Source organism: Hemibagrus wyckioides, linkage group LG17 (genome assembly GCF_019097595.1).
Source record: "Hemibagrus wyckioides isolate EC202008001 linkage group LG17, SWU_Hwy_1.0, whole genome shotgun sequence".
NCBI lineage: Eukaryota > Metazoa > Chordata > Actinopteri > Siluriformes > Bagridae > Hemibagrus > Hemibagrus wyckioides.
Window position 1 is genome coordinate 17,076,656 of NC_080726.1, and position 18,937 is coordinate 17,095,592.

At 42.2% G+C, this 18,937-nt stretch overlaps 1 protein-coding gene across 5 annotated transcripts in view; it reads right to left on the bottom strand.

The window, feature by feature from the left end:
* Positions 1–1,538: 1,538 nt before the first annotated feature.
* Positions 1,539–18,937, bottom strand: part of numbl (NUMB like endocytic adaptor protein) — a 54,157-nt gene continuing 36,758 nt past the window's right edge. For 3 of the 5 annotated variants that reach the window (XM_058413950.1, XM_058413948.1, XM_058413953.1), the window contains exons 2-9: positions 13,102–13,252; positions 10,770–10,844; positions 9,716–9,790; positions 8,025–8,165; positions 7,307–7,511; positions 6,721–6,987; positions 5,373–5,546; positions 1,539–4,642 (exon numbers count right to left, since the gene is read on the bottom strand). In XM_058413950.1, the coding sequence (XP_058269933.1) occupies positions 3,834–4,642; positions 5,373–5,546; positions 6,721–6,987; positions 7,307–7,511; positions 8,025–8,165; positions 9,716–9,790; positions 10,770–10,844; positions 13,102–13,227 (1,872 nt within the window). In that variant the 5' untranslated portion in view covers positions 13,228–13,252 and the 3' untranslated portion in view covers positions 1,539–3,833. The remainder of the gene's footprint in view (positions 4,643–5,372; positions 5,547–6,720; positions 6,988–7,306; positions 7,512–8,024; positions 8,166–9,715; positions 9,791–10,769; positions 10,845–13,101; positions 13,253–18,937) is intronic. The other 2 variants (XM_058413951.1, XM_058413949.1) reach the window with 1 other exon arrangement.

Genomic DNA, 18,937 nt, shown 5'->3' on the forward strand with positions numbered 1-18,937 from the left:
ACATATGAGACAAATAAAAAAGGACCTATGAGGTATTAATATCTGATTTTTAAGAGGAAGTTCTGCCTGAAAATCCAATTGATTCTGGTTCATTTCTGTTTCCTTATTTTCACCTTTAGCTGCTTTTCTTGCCTGATGAACTAAAATGAAAACGTACAGATAACTAAAAATGAGACGAACATTAATGTACAGATTTTCATGAAACAGAAAATAAACGAGAACAACACAGATGTATACATCAGTTTGTAGTAAACTGTGGGATTTGAGATGACTGTAAACTTGTACTCAACAGATAGCTTACCAGGTATATATTATTATTATTATTATTATTATTATTATTATTATTATTATTATTATTATTATTATTATTATTATTATTATTAGTATTATAGCAACATACAGGATGAACTCCTGAAGCACTGCATCCTCAGCTGATGAATTAAACCAGTTGCATTCTGGGAGATTTAATATGAGAGAAAATAAGAACCTCTCCAGCTGCAGTGTGATGGATGTGGAAGAGGACCATGACGTGACTGCTGTCCTCACTTCATCTGCAGCTTCCCACAAACCCCACAGAAAGAAAAGCTCTGTGACGGCATCCAGGCAGATTAGTCACAAATGTGGTCTGTGCCTCGTGGTTTAAACATATTGTTCCTGGTTTACTCTGATTACATAAACCTGACTGTTCTGAGCAGCAGTTAGACCATGCCAGAGACACACACTGGTGAAAATAAGTTCCAGTTATTTATCCCACCATTTTTTAAATTCTCTACACTGTTTATCTGGGGGTTTTAGGGGGGGATTTTTTTGGTTCTAAATGCTGAATATCTGGAGAATTAACTGTGTAAATATATGATCAGATGAAAACATTGCTTCCTGCCTCGGTTTCTAACAGCTCTATTAAAAGACGGAAGAAGATTAGGCAGAAGATTTCCCGTGGTCAGTAGATCATTGTTTCAAATCAGGGACAAATAATTCTCAAAAAATTCTGTCTTACTGAATCCTCAATCCTGATTGGTTGATTCATTAATTACATGCAGCTCATATTAGCAGCAATTCACACTTCAGTTATTAATCCAGCTGTTTCTAAAATGTTATGGTTTCTGGAGTAACAGCTCGTTCACAGGGGCGTGTATGCTGGACGCTTTGTAAACAGATGAATGTAAATGGACATGTATTTATCATTTATGGAAGGAGTCTCCAGTGTCAGTACACTGTGAGATAGTCTATTAACTTTAAAAGAGAAAAAATGGCGTCTGTAATATATTTTTAAAGGTTTGCTGTGTCATTCATTTAATACATTCGTTAGTCAGTGGTATCAGAAAACAACATTTTTATTTTCCTACAATAGCATGACCCGGTGCACTGTATTCTCACTTATCTTTCCTCTTCAACCTTAGCTATTGCTCCGTTTGGTTTTGTCATAATGCCACACCTTGGACTGATATATTTCCCTTTATTAATTCCACAATTGGACCAAACAATCCATCTGTTTTTATCTCTTCTTTTATTACACACAGGAGACAAACAAATGGCTCTTAATATTATATTATTTATTTGTCTTTGTACAATGTAATTACAATACAAATATGCAGGTTTAAATACAAAACTCTGTAAATAAAGATTAAAAATAAACTCCACCGTCTTTTTTTTTTCATTTTGTTTCGTTTATCGCTAGATTACAGTTTACAATCAAGTTTATGAGGTAATTTAGTTTCCTTGTTTTCAAAAAGAGATCTACATTTGTGTGGGGACGTGTGGCCTGGAGCGCAGGTTAGTCAGTGTGTATCTCTTCAACCTGGCTTCTTTACACGTGAGACACAGAGCACCGAGAACGGATACGCTCGTGTAGAGGGGACGTTTCCCCTGCGAGGCCTGCAGCTCGGCCACGTTAAAAACACAGTCGCTTTGGGAAAAAGAAACTGAAACAGATTCCGTTGTGCAGCCTCGACAGGCTCGGTTAACCCTGTACGTTAGAGATTAGTGGTTGGTGATCGACAGACTGGATGAAAATCAGCAGATTTGTGATGTGAAAAACTGTGTGGTCTCTGTCAAGCAATATGTAAATCTATTGTGCCTATTATTATTATTATTATTATTATTATTATTATTACCTTGGGCATTCTGTAAAGCACAGTGTGCAGTCTGGCTTTGAATATCTAGCTTTTATCCTGTTCACTGAGAAACTCCAGACCCCAGAGTCAGATCAAATCCAGTCACTCAGCACGTTCATTTATATCACTTCAGAAAAATAAAATGACCAGAAAGCATGGAGCATTATTGCAGAGTGAGAACTCCATCGCTATAATTAAAACACGTATGATGCACTGGAATGAAGAATTCCCTGGAAAGATAAAGGTCTGGGGCAGAACCGGCACTGAAACCAGAGTATGTACGCGCCTGAATATACTGTAGCCTTCGATATATGATTATTAGTTTAGTTATTCTCCAGGATGGTTAAAGAGTTTAAACTGAAAGTTAAAAAGCCAGGAAACATAAGCGTGTTCTTATTACGATAACAGAATCCAAAGAACATATTTTGAACAAGCGACCTTCATGGTAAGTGACGATGTTCACGACGTTCCAGGATTTCTAATCCAAGTCCAGTCCGTCACATTCCAAGCTTTCTGTAAACACCTCGACACAATCAGTCACAAAGTTGCTCTCCAGCATGCTTAGAAATGATTATTTCCACGTACATTTTCCGTTTACTTCCTCACTTCACTACACAGTGCACTCTGAATTTGACCTCGTTACCAACGTTTTCAAACCAAACTCTCCAAATGCAATTGCAGGAGAAATGACATTTCATTCACCTTTTAGTGTTACGCCTATTAGCACTAACCACCATGATCTTGTTCACATATTTTCTGTGTTAAAATATCCAAACTGACTGTATCATTAACAACACCAGGCTTTTGTGTAGCTACAGACTGTGACTGAGTCCTGACTGGGAATCAGGCTCAGGTCTAATCAGGCACGTTTTTACCTTCTCTGTTTTTGCATCATTTACATTACAGCTTCTAGACTCGTCTCCTACTACACTGCCGGGGCTCTGGTGTCAGTTTGAAATTAGCTCTGTAGCTCTTTGTGCTAAGAGATTTATCAGCATAATCAGCCTCCCAGTGTGATGTCCATGTGTTGCTGGCGAGGTGCCGATATGACGCTTCAGCTGTGACTCACAGGGCTTGAATAATAATGAACATCCACAAACAGCGTGATAAATAAGAGGTGAGGAAAAAAACATGCTATTTACACTCTCGTTTGCTAGCAGTTCCATTAGTAAGTCTCCAATCATGCAGCCTCAGTTCTCGTCTATTGAGTCAGAGCGTCTTGATTACTCCCAAATTATACGTGATCTTCTGCCACAGAGGGTTAATGTTAAAAAAATACAGAGAAACAACTAATTCAATGAGCACAAATTAGATTCAAAATCTTTTCCGCAAACAAATGAAGTAATAAATAAACATTTTGGCCGCATCATAACGAATGTTTTGCTCCCTTTGCAGGTTTTTATTGGAGGTCACGTGATTGACTTGACTGGGCCTTCGCAGCAACAGCAACCTCAAACCCAGAAGTTGTTCCAGTCTTCAATATTAAGTGACTATGTTTGTTGGGTTCAGGGATACGGTCATGTTCCCAGGTCAACAGTTTTATGCCTGCATTTGGAATGACACAAAATGCAAAAGTGGACACTTGCCTACAGGGTAGGAGTGACCCTGAAGAGCAAGTGCAAGAATTAAAGGAATGAAAGAGTTGAAAAAAAACAAGCCAAAAGCAACAGGATTTCATTTCTCATGTCAGGTTCTAAATCAATGCCCATATGAATGCAATTAGAGCTCTATTTCAAAGGTCTTTTGTAAATCGTTGGAGAAAGGGTTGGGTGCCTTGGGTTGTGATTTGGACTCCAGAGCTGCCCACTTGGCCTCAAAGCGCTCTGCTTCCTGGGCATCAGCTGGGAGACTGGACTGCTGCAGACTCTCCATTGGCCAGTTGGTGGTGCTGCCACTCCCACTTGTCATGGTGCCGTTTTGTGTAACGCTGCTGGAAGCCACACTGGTGGTGGAGGGGAGTGAGTTTTGTGCAAGCCCATGGGAGGCTGGTTGGTTGATGAACGCAGAGCTAGCAAAGCTCCCGGCCAGGCTGGGAAAAGCCGAAGAACCGCCGCTGAGTGTGCTAGTCTTGGACCCCATGCCAACCCCCATAGTGCTTCCGCCTGCAGAACCAGTGGCACTGCAGAAGACATTTGCTACCATCTGCGAGGGTGTGATACCCACCACAGGCATGCTGGCGTTGGGGTACGTCATGCTGTTAGCTATGGCAGGCATGTAGGGCTGCATAGGCACATAGGCGGGCTGTAGAGGCACCTGGCCATACATGCCCACCGGTGCTGGAGTGGTGTCAAAAGCCATAGGGAAGGGCTGCATGGACGTGGGCAGAGAGCCTGGAGCGAGGGGTACGGTGGGTACTGGTGGGGGCTGCTGGGTGGATGGTGGTGGCAGGATGGGTGGAGTCTGCTGCTGGGCTTTCACTGCCTTGGAGACTTCCTCCAGCCAGCGTTCAGCTTCCGATGGAGTGCGCCTGTGGCCAGTTGAAGGTGGAGACTGAACAGGGGGCTCTGTCTGGACCCACGAGCTGGTACCTGCAAAATGCAAAAAAAAACACCTGTTGAGTATTTATAATCAGGTTATTTTATTTTAAGTGGGCAAAAAACACTTCTATGTCACTGAACCATCGTGTAGCATGTAACAATAGTGCGAGCCATCTGACATCCTTGAGAATGTGACCAGCCATTCCTGCCTCTGCAGGTCCTAAATATGTGCTTTGCTTCTTCTAGCCTAATTCTTAATGATGTGCCTTCTCCAGATCCATTCTCAGTCCCTGTGTACTGCTGCTACCCAGGTCAGTCTGTAATGCCACTTCAACTCCCATGTCAGCCACTGGCTCAGTCTCAGCACTGGTCCTCCCCCCTTCCCTGGATCCAGGTACAGTCCTTGTATCAGCTCCAGTAATTACTGCAGGCACTGTTCCAGCCCCTGATTCTGTCAAAGCCAATTCCAGTTTCTGGCTGTCCTAGATGCTGGCTCAGTCTCAGATCTGATTCCAAACTCAGTTCATGATTCTGTTCTAATCTCGGACCTAATTAGATCCAGTTCCAGTTTCTGTACCAACAACTGGTCCTGTATTAGCCCTTGATTACGTCTCACGTCCAGTTCAGATCACAGATACATGTGTTTTATTACATTACTATTATCTTGATTATCCAGTTTCTTGAATTTCATGTTTTTGCAGTTTGCCTGACTTACCTCAGCTGCCTGTCTGTATGTTTAACCAACTTTCTGTACTACTTTGATTCTGTGTGTTACCTCTACCTTGAGGCGCAGGTGGAGGCGGGATGGCAGGAGGAACACTGCATGCTGGCATGCCGTTGCTGGTGGCTTGGCCACTGAGGTCCTCCGAGGGTTTGGTGAATGAGCTGTTGATTTGGCTGCACAGAGCATTGATGCTGTCTGCTTCAGCAGCCACCGACAGGTCCATCTCAGGAACTGGGGGAGAGGATCAATGGAGCAGGTCAATGACGCAAAGCAAAAGTCACGCAGAGGGACCACAGAGACCGTGTACATGGCAGAGTGGAATAAAATAATCTGTGTCCAGTGGAGCTTGTGGAATTGGTCTGGGACGCATGACTGCATGTTTAAATTGAACTTTTTTTAGTGTCGATATAGAATGTCCTGTTTCTTTATCATACTACTGAACTGAACAGGGAGTGAATTTAAGCCTTGAGAAACCTAATAGCACTATAAAATGTGAGAAACATTCCAGATGGCATGTAAAGCATTGCTCAGTCCTTCATTAGCATATCATGGACATGAAGATTACAGTAATAAGCCACCAGTTTAGTCAACACTGAGTTCTTATGCCACTGAAACAACAAACTTAGGAAATCCTTGACCTGTCTTGATGCTACAAATAGCACACTATCCATAATTCTCTTATCAGTGTCAAATCTGACCTGAGGGATTAAAGCAGAGAACAGTAAGGGCTGCCTATTTCTCTCTCTCTCTCTCTCTCTCTCTCTTTCGCCCTCTGAGATTCTCTGGAGATAGAGTTTTTTGAAAATACATGTAACTGCAGGGAAACACAGCAGGAGAACCAGCAGGGTCACACCAGCAGAGCCACAGCAGCTTTCTATAAATACATAAAAGGCCTGGGATAGTAAAAAAAATAAGAAAGAAAAAAAAGAATTGTAGAAATATTAAATAGCAGAGCATAAACATGTAGGAGGATTTATGTGAAAAGTTTGTTTCAGAGTATATGTGCAGTTCACATTTGGTAAACTGTTTCACAAATGTATTTTATAGTAAACTGCACAAAAATATGAAATAAGTATTAAGATTTTATTAATGACAAACAAATCCCATTTATATCAGGTTAAAGGTTCTGCCTAGTTCTCAGTCATATTTAGAGCATCTCTGACTTCTTCTTCTTCTTCTTCTTCTTCTTCTTCTTATTATTATTATTATTATACTGTGTGTTATTATAATTATATAATATAATTATTATTATTGAGTAAGTAATGCCTTGTTGAATATAATTAAGATAGCACAAGTAGAAGTAGAATGGAATTTCTCTGGTGGTGAAATTGGTGATGGATTCTGCTGAGAGTTGTGTTTTGTGTTGTATTTGTGTGTGTGTTGTGTGTGTGCGCATAACACTGACCTGGGTTCTTGCTCTGAAAGTCTGTTTTGCGCTGCAGGGTGGATGGCAGCTCGTTCAGGCGCAAAGACAGCTGGCGTTTAAAAGGCGAGTTTTTCTGGCTGAGCGCAGGGAAACCACGGAATGAGCCCTGGCGTACAAGCTGCTCGAGGGGCGCATGGCGGCGAGGGATGACGTGTGGCCCTCCGCCCTCGGCTCGTTCTGCCTGTGTGGCTGCACCTTCTGGAGGTGAGGCGTTACCTGGTGGCACTGCAGGGACGGAGCAGACTTCTGCACAGAGGAATGACATTAACATTATGTAGGGCCAATTCATAAAATGCAGCACATATTAAAATATGTGAAATTGAATAAATCTGAATATATCTACATGCTCTCTTTTTATTATCTTGTCCTATTTTCATGATGCACAAGTTTTTTTTTATATTGCTTCTGGATGAAATGTTTTTTATTACTTCTTCAAGACTGCAATTTAACACAATACCATATAACCATATGACTGAGCCTCATGAGCCCTGGTTGTTCTCTGTAATATTCTCCTTATGGAAGTTTCTGGAAGAGAATGGAGTCTGCAGTGTACTGGTTTAGTGACCTTTCTTTTTATCCTGCTGCTGCTTCATGATGTCTTCCCTCTCACCCTGCTGACCGGCCGAGGAGACGCGGAACGAGCCTTCGCGGACGAATGAGGTGCGGGTGGCATCAAACGACGCTGTGACGCCGCACTCCTTCTCCCGCCGCTGCTTTCGCTCCAAACACGCAGCAAATGCACATCCTACTGCGTGACTCAGACGCTCACCCTGCCATGGACAAAACTCTGAATGTCAAAAATGTCACACCAAATCGCGGTGCCTGTAAGTATAGGCTTTTATTATTTTATTAAAGAACAGGAAACGGCACAGCCTGGATAATCCTAGGCATTATCCAGCTAATAAAGTCTTTCAGCAGCACCCAAATGTGCATATTGTATATGCATAATACTACCAATAAGTGAAGAACACGTTTATTTCCAATCCTCTTAAAAATATGATTTGTGAGAAAACCATCAGATATTAGAGACAAGTATGGTAGATTAGCGCTAATTCTAATCAGGGTTTAAGATCTTCAAGAGAATGATTAAACACTCTAACCAAAGATTGTCCTTGTGACTGTCAGATTGCTCTCTAACATCATAACTCATTTCCTCAAGTGCCTCAAGTACAGCAGCATGCAGCAGGCGGCTTGTTCCAGTTGAGAGAACTGCAGCACAGTCCTTATCACGTTCCTGCTTTACTGGAATTACAGGATGAATGTAAAATGCAAGCTGCTCTCACCGAGTCCTTCAGAGCCATGAAGCAGTGGCACATCCAGCGGCGAGTGGTTCCGTCCCGGCAGATGTAGGAGAAGGCCTTGTCATAGTTGCGGTCCGGTGCACAGAACGACACCTTCTCAATGGTCTGATCAACGATGAGGTCCTACAAGGTGAAACAAGACAGGAAGGGAATATGTTCAAACGTTTCAGCTACAACAGAAATTACAACTGTTTTCCCATAGTCTCTAAAGTGTTTTGTCAATTTGAAGCCTTTTGCTCTAACTACAATTATAGATTTCAGACGTGACTGCAAGTTTTAAATACAGAACCCCAAAAGCTTTAATAAAAAAGTATGATGGTGGCTGACTTGAGCGCATGAAGCAGTATCAGTGCACATTAACCACAAGGTGCCATAACTCAGTAAGACAAGCATGCAGAAACACTGCTGAGAGCACTTCAATCCTGCAAGCACTGAGCACTGAGACCCGCTTACTTCTGGAAGCACAGACCTTGATCTCATTCAGAGTCACATTCCCAGAATGGCCAAGACAAAAGGCACCACATTAACACTATTAAAGACACTGTTTAAAGGCACAATGACTGTGCCGTAAATCAGCCGGTGAGGACAGAAGTGGTGGATTCTCACAGTGTGTGGTGTGTCAGGTGAGGAGCTCATTCATCTCGAGCCTCCTCACGGGCTGGAGTGGGCCAGCGCTCTGAGAGGCAGCTCAATGGCCAATTGTGTTCTGGAAGAAAAAAGCCGGAAGACAGGAGCAGTCAGGAAAGGGGAGGGGCCGCTGACTCACTTCACACTTCTGGGAAAACAGGAGGCCATGAGGCTTGTTAAATGTCAGGGCGGGACCCCAGACACACTTGTCCAAGATCAGAGTGTCTGCATGCAGCAGGATGCTCCGGAGCCATATGGACAGTGGTAAAAGGGGATTAGTCCTCTGTGCTGACTCACAGCAAAGCAGAGGGATTAGCAGAAGGGCAGGGAGAAAGCAAGTGTGTGTGTGTGTGTGTGTGTGTGTGTGTGTGAGAGAGAGAGAGAGAGAGAGAGAGAGAAGGACAGAAGCGATGGATGGCTGGTTGTGTTGGGGGAGGGGTTACAGGCAACAAAAAAGAGGGTTCTTTGTGCTTTCCACTCGCTTTTCACAGGCTGGAAGAGAACAGGACGAGTGTAATGTAGTGAGGCCCCTGATCACCTTTTCAGGACTGTGCGTATGTGTTTATGGGTGTGTATTTATACCCTGGTGGGGACCTAATGTCCCAAAAGGACAGGAATATCTGAGCAGACAAGTGACACAAAGACAAACTGTCAGATATTTTTATCTTTGTAAGGACATTTGGTCCAGTCCAGGATATAAAATAACAAACATCTTATTAAGAAAGAATCTACACAATGACAAATATGGCATCATTGCCAACAAGCAGCTCCCAGACCCATGTATGGCTTCTGGGACGGCTTCACGAGCTGGACATTAAGTAAAGTTAGTCGTGGGATTTGGCTTTTGGAGAGCTGCCATCTTCCCCTGCTGTGCTTTTTTCTGCAGTTTCCCTCGTGTTCAAAGCCTCGTCTGTATGCTCAGGCCAAGACACAACACTGTCAGCATGGACCATTCAAGTGAAAAGTTTTCAAGAGGTCCCTGTTTTCCTGTTGATTTCCTGTTTGGGCAAATATTACAATAAATGCAAAGACAATAAAATGCTTACCTTGGTTTTGTCATCCACGACTCGGAGACCGTCAGCCGACACCCATAGCATGGCTTTTACTGTCTTTTTTCCGCTCTGAGAAGAAAACCAACAGAACAGCATTAGGCTACAGAGCAGTTCTCTGACCTCACCTCAGCACTTAATTCTGTTTTTTAGTGCATTGTGTACGATTGTGTTCATGTACAAAACAAACAAATTTAGTCTGCTATGGGTTTTGATTAGTGAAGTCGTCCCACAGATGCTGAGCTGTAATGAAGTGATGAGAAGGTTAAAAAGAAGAAAGCAGGACCTGGTGAGGGGCTCTGTGAAAGGAAAAAGAGGAACGGTATGTAAATCAGCAAAAGAAATGAGGATCATGGAGGAGACAGATAGGGAAGAAGGACCTAGAGGAATTCCAGCCACTTTTCAAATCTACTACAGCAGCAGAAAAGGAAATTATAGTGTAAAACTACGAGAATGAGAGAACAATCAGGACACTGAGGAGGGGAGGGAACCACTAGAACCAGCTGGAGAACTCAGCTGGGATACTGAAGACAAAAGGACTGAGGGATTGAAACAAGAAAGAGACCACACACACACACACACACACAGGATCCAGACCACACTATAACACTTTCCCTGAGTTCTTTGAATATTAGCTGCACATTTCTAGTTCCTAGTAAACTAGAGTCTCAAATCTAGAAGTTAAAACATGTCTTCATGGAATCTGTTTGCAGCATGCCACATATTCAGGCAGATCTGGTACATGATCAGAGGATTACTTTCTGCAACCATCAAACAAATTCTTAATAAAACAGAGCAGACTATCACATACGCCTTGTTCACTGATGTGTTGCTTTATTTTAGTAAATAGATTTGGAAACCTGCATCATAGCTGTAGCTCCACCAATGTAAGCTCTAGCAAAAAAAAGACGTCCTTGAGAGCCTGCTGTATTAATTTCATCTTATTGACTGTATTTGAGGTTTCAGGTGGAAGGCTAGTGGTCTCAGATCATCAGCAGCTGTTATCTGGAATCTGGTCATATTGAAAAGGAAGAGGAAGGAAAATACTCACCACTTTCAGTTTCTTCACAGCCTCCTCACACACATGCATCCCTCTGGACTCCTCCACCTCCACCAAACCCAGATACTGCAGAGGAGAGAACGAGCAGGAGGAAGAGAGTGAGACACTAAATAGCAGGAATCATTTGCTGTAGAAATACTTAACAACAGATCTACAGTGTCAGGAGCTGGCAGATGAACGCAACAGGTACACGTCAAACTGGTGCAAGTTTGTTAGCACCGACAGATTTGATTTCCTATTAATCATAAAACATGGTGAGCCGATGCAAAAGACATGAAGGTTGGCAGCTCCGCCTTGGGAGCTGTGGTGAGAACAGAACACTGAAGCATGGTGATGGGAGCATCATGTGGTGGAGAAACTTTTTTTCAGCAGAGATTGGACAACTAGCCAGGACTGAAGGCATGATGGATATAGCCAAATACAGGACAATCTGAGAAGAAAGCCAGTTTAAGTTTGCTAGAGACTCTTCAGCAGATGTCCAGCTTCCAGAAGGACAACAGATTTATACTGCACTGATTCAGAACATGTTAGAATAGATCGATCAAAGCCCAGACCTCAGTCTGATCAAGAACCTGAAGATTAGTGTTGAGTAAGTGCATGAAGAATAAGCAATTATAACAAGGTCCAGATGTGCACAGCTGGTAGAAGGTTCTAGATCTGGTTCAAGGGGCTTGAATATTTATGCAGCCTGCAATATTTTATGCATTTACATTTCTGGCATTTGGTAGACATCCTTATCCAGAGCAACTTAAAATTTACTTACAATTGAGGGTTAAGGGCCTTGTACAAGGGCCAAGCAGTGGCAGCTTGGTGGACCACAACCTTCCAATCAGTAGTCCAACAACTTAACCACTAAGCTACCACATACCTTCAAATGTTTTTGTAAAACAAAAGGAGGAACTTCTAGGCAGGATCGTTTGCAGAGCTACAGAACATGTCTGCTTCTAAGTGACTGAATAAATTCTTCAAAAATAAATCAGTTCTTCAGCACAGACGGCCAAGAGCTGAATCAGACATTTCTTCTCATATTCAGTTTCTTAGCCTTTCCTCCTCTCTGTAAACGCATCCCAGCACATCTTTCCCAGGAATGTCTCAGCCCCTGGTCCCATGATCCATGATCCCATGAGCCACACATGTTCCCAGGATTTCAACTCTGGCTTGTGTTCACACTTATTCATTCCCAGGTACTGACTGGTCCTGGGGGATTGAGTAGAGTGAACTGTGCTCTGGTGTAGATTTCTCCTCGGGTTATTTTAGAGTGTTGTTTTGTGAAATGTTTGCATATTTTAGCCTTATATAATAACCAGAAGAAGAAGAAGCTGTTATTTTATCACATAAACGTCACAGCACAGTGAAATTCCTTTCTTAAGATATCCCAGCTTGTTACGAAGCTGCGGTCAGAGCGCAGGGTCAGGCGCCAGAGGTCAGCAATGAAACAGCTCCACAGTGGAAATTATGGAATTATGGAAATACAGGAGCTTAAACCCCTGAGCTTCTGTTCAGTGACCCTGACCTAGTGCTGCACCACAATTACACAATAATCTAATATTCATCCTGAAGTGAGGAGCAGAAAAACCCACACAGTAAAATATAAATCTCAGATTCAGACACAGAACTCTGTCTAACCTGAGAGAGGAACAAAGCACCTTTAGGGGCAGAATTCATTTGGAAAAGGTGTGTTTTATGTTATGAGATGATGTGAGCACTGAGGAGAAGGTCCATTAGAGAATTACATCTGTGTCTCCCTGAGACTCGCGAAGCCTCGAGCTACTGATGAAAACCAGGCTGAATTTAATTATGTTTATCTCTCTACAGTGAGACCTTCATTAATGGTACTGAAGCTCAGCTTCTCTTCTGGATTCCTTTTTTCTGTTTCACATATTCCATGTTCAAGTGTCAGCTTGTGTCATAAATATTGGCACCTGTCTTAAATACATAAAGAATATAAAGAAACCGGTTGTAAGCATGAGTGCTTGCTATTATAGCTATTACTAAAATGGGTGTATGCACAGTTCTGGCCGTGTGGAGGTTTTGGCCCTCGTCCCAGCACTGCAAGCATGTTATTGACTTTTAAAGCTTTTACCGCACAGACTATAGCTGACCTACTTCAACACAAGGCCATTTAGCCTCATGGACATGCCCATTAAATTATCACTCTCCTGTCCTTCTGTCTATCCGACTATCCTACACTGCACTTCCTCTCCTCTAATGAAGCGCTCTGAGAAGTGAAGGCTAGATAACAATAACATTATTGTGTTTTATCAGGGTTCATCAGCAAAGCGAGTCTGTCAGCCGAAAAAACAAGGAGGGTTCAGGTTCCTACCCTGACAGCGAAGCTGCATTTGCCCTTGCGCACGGCTTCTTCGTCGGCCTGCCACTGGTGTGGTCTGCTGGCCTCAGGCACGTAGGTCGGCTTCTTTCTGCGCAAACTCTGACGCAGCTTATTCATCTCCAAACTCTCAGGCTCCCTGCTGCTGCGGAGGGAAACGGAGCGAGAGATTAGTCATGTTCGTCTCTAAGCCTAGGTCACAAGTCATACAATTTCCTGAACATGTTGTACAATGTTTTTCTGCCATAATTCCTGCACCACATATTGATATTAATTCATGATTCTGTGCTGGAGTGGTGGAAATGGAGGGTTTGATGATTGTTATTGTCACACCCTGTCACACCTATTGTTTCAAACCCTGAATGGTATTTGGGGGGAAAAAAGACTTTCTTCATGATCAGATGGAGTTTGTAATGTTTTGTCTGTTGCTCCCATTATGCCGCTTCACACTTTATTGTCTCTTTGTTCAATTCTAAGTTTCTACAACCTCATGTATGATATTTTAGCTGCTAGCTGCTCACTCTCAGTGCCTTCCATCAGAAAACACTTTCTATATAAACACTATAATTAGGCCTTTCATACTGTCCTTTCATTTGTGTTGGTAATTTCAAGTGTAATAAAACACGACAAATTCCAAACAGTTCCTTGTAAAAAATGCTGACTGAGGCGATTTCCGCACCAAAGCCACATAAACATGAAGAAAAAACGACAAACAAAACACACACTTTTACAGAAAACACAGTCACAAGCAGTCGATGCTAATTGGTGTCATTGATGTTAGCGATGTCGTTATTGTCTGCTCACATTGTTCAATGTTTTTTTTTTTTGCTCGTATGCTTTTACACTGCACCACACTCTGAGTCCAAATACACAGGCTTCCTTCAGTGGACACACACACTGTTGTGTAGTAAAAATTACAGCAAATGCTCCCGTGCACACAGACCAACACGCGTCCCACTTCCATCACAAATCTGTTTTTAAATCAGACTTCTGCATGAGCGGAAAAATCAGCAGCAGCAGCCATCGTGTCCAAGCTTTTATCGGACATGCAGGACACAAAAATCCGACTTTTTCTTTTTAAAGTTTCCATGTATGGTTCACACACTGCTGCAATGCACCTCGCTGCGGCAGGATTCTGAACCCCACTGACTGCATCACATACACACACACACGCACACACACCAACAGATTTTACCAGCTGGATTAACTCTGGGAAGTCAGAACTTGGAATTACAGCATTTTTGTCTTCTTTGTGTTTGAGCTACATAAATAAACAGGGGATAAAATTTATTTCATTTACGAGTTTTGTTAGCAGAAATGTCAGCAGCTAACTGTGAGGATCGATGTGTATTTACTTCCTTACAACAACGAACTAAATAAAATACAGTCAGCGGTACAGATTTAACCCCATCATATGGGGAGACCTGTCAAGTCGGAATTCCAAGTTTCTTTTTCTGAGAAATTCCAGGAAATAGATTAGCTTTTCCGACAGGTTTGTGGAAACGCTGATAAACCTCGATGAAAAGCCGCACTACAGCAGTCTTACTGCACACACTCAGCTCACAACGCGCATGTCTGTGAAGCCGTGTGGAGGAGTGTGTTCACACTCACACTAAAACACCACTTCCTGTACTAATCCCACTCTCTACTTTAACACACGAGCTGAGCACAGAGTTGGCTTGAAGAAAGAGAGATCTAGAGAGGAAGAAGAAAAAGAAAGAAAGAAAAAGAGAGAGGGAATAAATAAACAAATTAGGACAGGAGGAGAAGTGGGCAGCAGTCCATCTGATCTGATTGAGGTCACTGTTCCTCAATTCCTGGCCTGCTCTCTGCTGTGATGCCAGACCCTCATCAACGACGAGTGAAACATCTCCACACTCTGCTAGAGTCAGGCGGCAGGGTGCAGGATCGACTACGCAAAGTAGCAGGAGCCAAAAGCAAATCTCATGAGAAACTAGCTATTTACTGTTAGAGTGAGTCACTGAGGAGGAAAACTCGCTCAAAACACGTCACTGCGCTCACCAGCGCCACCCAAAGACGTGAGCTCAGCACCAAATGGGAACCAGCTGGAGTCTGGGAAGAATCACAAAACAACAGATGAAGGAATGAGAGCTGGCAATCACACAACTTTACATCTCTCAGGCACAGACAGCACACGCCTTCACCAGAGCCAACAGTCTTTACTAATGAATATAAAAACTACACAACAGCAGACTGTACACTCAGAGACAACAACAAAATGTACACACAGTGTTTTCACTTCATTTGGTCTCTGTGAACACACTCACATCCTGCTGAATGACCAGATACACAAGCCTTCAGATAGCAACTGATTGGTTGTTGTTCAATTATCTCCGCTTGTTGTTGTTTTATGTCAAATGTAACAACCCTACAGCCCCCAATAAAGCGCCGTCAGTACACTAAAACTTCAACATAATTGTGATTAACATACTCAACTCATAAACCTCTTATCAACACAGCAGAAGTGTGATGACACATATAATAACATACACTGACCAGGCATAACATTATGACCACCTGCCTAATATTGTGTTAGACCCCCTTTTGCTGCCAAAAGTTCTGACCCGTCATGCACTGTGTATTCTGACACCTTTCTATCAGAACCAGCATTAACTTCTTCAGCAGTTTGAGCAACAGTAACTCGTCTGTAGGATCGGATCACACGGGCCAGCCTTCGTTCCCTACGAGCATCAATGAGCCTTGGCCGTCCATGACCCTGTCGCCAGTTCACCACTGTTCCTTCCTTGGACCATTTTTGATAGATACTGACCACTGCAGACCGGGAACACCCCACAAGAGCTGCAGTTTTGGAGATGCTCTGATCCAGAGGTCTAGCCATCACAATTTGGCCCTCTGTCAAACTCGCTTAAATCCTTACACTTGCCCATTGGACAAAAACAAAAAAATCCAAATTAACTAGAGGAGACAATTAATCATAAATAATAAGATGACATTTACACTAAACTGTAATAAATAATGAATAAACTAAATAAACAATGTACTAGTGCTGTGCTACAGCTTGTGCTTAGAAATAACTCGTGAGATGTCTCTCTGTAGAAAAAGTCCTGAAGAAATACAGTTGATAAAATGATCAGATTTGTGCCACGCCCGCTTTGGGTTTAAACACAGAGACAGAGACAGGCATCGAGTTTCAGCCAAGCAAACCTTTCTAGCTGAGAAATTCAATGATTAATCACTCAGATAATCCTGTTTCTCAGAAATGAATGGGATCAGACAGTGATTTGCTTTACGGTGATTGATTACGTGAATATCTCTTCCTGGTGTTTTTGCTTCAGTAACTGATTTTTACACAGCTAATCGATTCTCTGACACTGTAGCCTGAGGACAGTCGCTTTACCCACACTGACATTTCCTTCCTCTCATGCTGAGATGTAACTGCAACAGATTATTTGATTTGAAGGACCATTTTATTTCAGTTTCTATCACTTTTCTTAGACGGTTCACTGGTATATATATATATATATATATATATATATATATATATATATATATATATATAGTGAACTAAACGCACCCTGAAATTTAAGCTGACAGTCTCCGATTTTTATTCATCTTGATGTTATCCAGCGTACAGAGCAGATCCGTCAATACATCATCACATCACATTTATTTATTTATTCAGTGCCTTTTTCTCCACAGTGTCGTGTGTTAGCGGCGTGTAAAACCACTTCAGCTAAGTGTCCTGTACATTAGCCGCTCCAGCTCACAGTGTGGAGATTCACTGCGTGTTCTCTCTCCATTAGCTGTGTGTAAATCTGCTCCTTGGGGTTTTATCTCCTCTTCAAATGACAGTGATGCAGCAAGTTATATTTGTGTCACATCCTATATGTTAGAGTCCGTTATTGATCGCTCTCTCTCTGTAATGACCTGATGTTTATCTCTGCTGTGGTTCTAGTAAGTATCACTTGAATGATCCTTTACGTTTACCGTGAAGACTCTGGCTAGGGAAGAGAGGATACGGGCCAAGACAGCCACACTGTGGGTTACAACGGACTGAATCTCAAGAAAACACTGTTGTTACTTAAATAATCACTCTTTCTCTCTCTCTTTCTCACACACACACAAACACACAACACACACACACGCAATAGTAGGAGGGGTAAATGAACTCTCACTCTGACAACTTCCACAGAATCAGTGAAGCGAGTTACTGCAGTACAAGAGAGAGAAAAACGACCGCAGCTCATTTCAACAACACACACACACACACACACACATACACACACACACACACACAGAGCCTGTAAAATGTTCAACACTAGAGGTTTCTCGACATGGGAACTGCTTGATGTCTTCAAGAGAACAAAATAAGACAAACAATTTCTTGCATCAGCAAGTGAATTTTCAAGAAAATATAAACTCAGCATTACGCAGCCGGGCCATTAGTCACGATGACCTCATTCAGAGAAAGTCCCTCACAGCCCTTACTGGAAAATACAACAAGATGCTGACAGCAGAGAGCTGATGACAAAGAAGAGTGTTACTCTACACAACTCAAGAGCAACGTTACACTACACAGAGCAGAAATAACAACGTTACACTACACAGAGCAGAAATAACAACGTTACACTACACAGAGCAGAAATAACAACGTTACACTACACAGAGCAGAAATAACAACGTTACACTACACAGAGCAGAAATAACAATGTTACACTACACAGAGCAGAAATAACAACGTTACACTACACAGAGCAGAAATAACAACGTTACACTACACAGAGCAGAAATAACAACGTTACACTACACAGAGCAGAAATAACAACGTTACACTACACAGAGCAGAAATAACAACGTTACACTACACAGAGCAGAAATAACAATGTTACACTACACAGAGCAGAAATAACAACGTTACACTACACAGAGCAGAAATAACAACGTTACACTACACAGAGCAGAAATAACAACGTTACACTACACAGAGCAGAAATAATGTTACACTACACAGAGCAGAAATAACAATGTTACACTACACAGAGCAGAAATAACAACGTTACACTACACAGAGCAGAAATAACAACGTTACACTACACAGAGCAGAAATAACAACGTTACACTACACAGAGCAGAAATAACAATGTTACACTACACAGAGCAGAAATAACAACGTTACACTACACAGAGCAGAAATAACAACGTTACACTACACAGAGCAGAAATAACAACGTTACACTACACAGAGCAGAAATAACAACGTTACACTACACAGAGCAGAAATAACAACGTTACACTACACAGAGCAGAAATAACAACGTTACACTACACAGAGCAGAAATAACAATGTTACACTACACAGAGCAGAAATAACAACGTTACACTACACAGAGCAGAAATAACAACGTTACACTACACAGAGCAGAAATAACAATGTTACACTACACAGAGCAGAAATAACAACGTTACACTACACAGAGCAGAAATAACAACGTTACACTACACAGAGCAGAAATAATGTTACACTACACAGAGCAGAAATAACAATGTTACACTACACAGAGCAGAAATAACAACGTTACACTACACAGAGCAGAAATAACAATGTTACACTACACAAGTGAGACAATGCAGAACTGCTTTACACTGTAATCCTGGGAATGAGAAGAAATGAGATATGCTAAAGCTAAAAAACAAAAGAAATGTGTTACACTACACAACTCAGAACAGAACAGTGTTACACTACACAACTCAGAACAGAACAGTGTTACACTACACACCTCAGAACAGAACAGTGTTACACTACACAACTCAGAACAGAACAGTGTTACACTACACAACTCAGAACAGA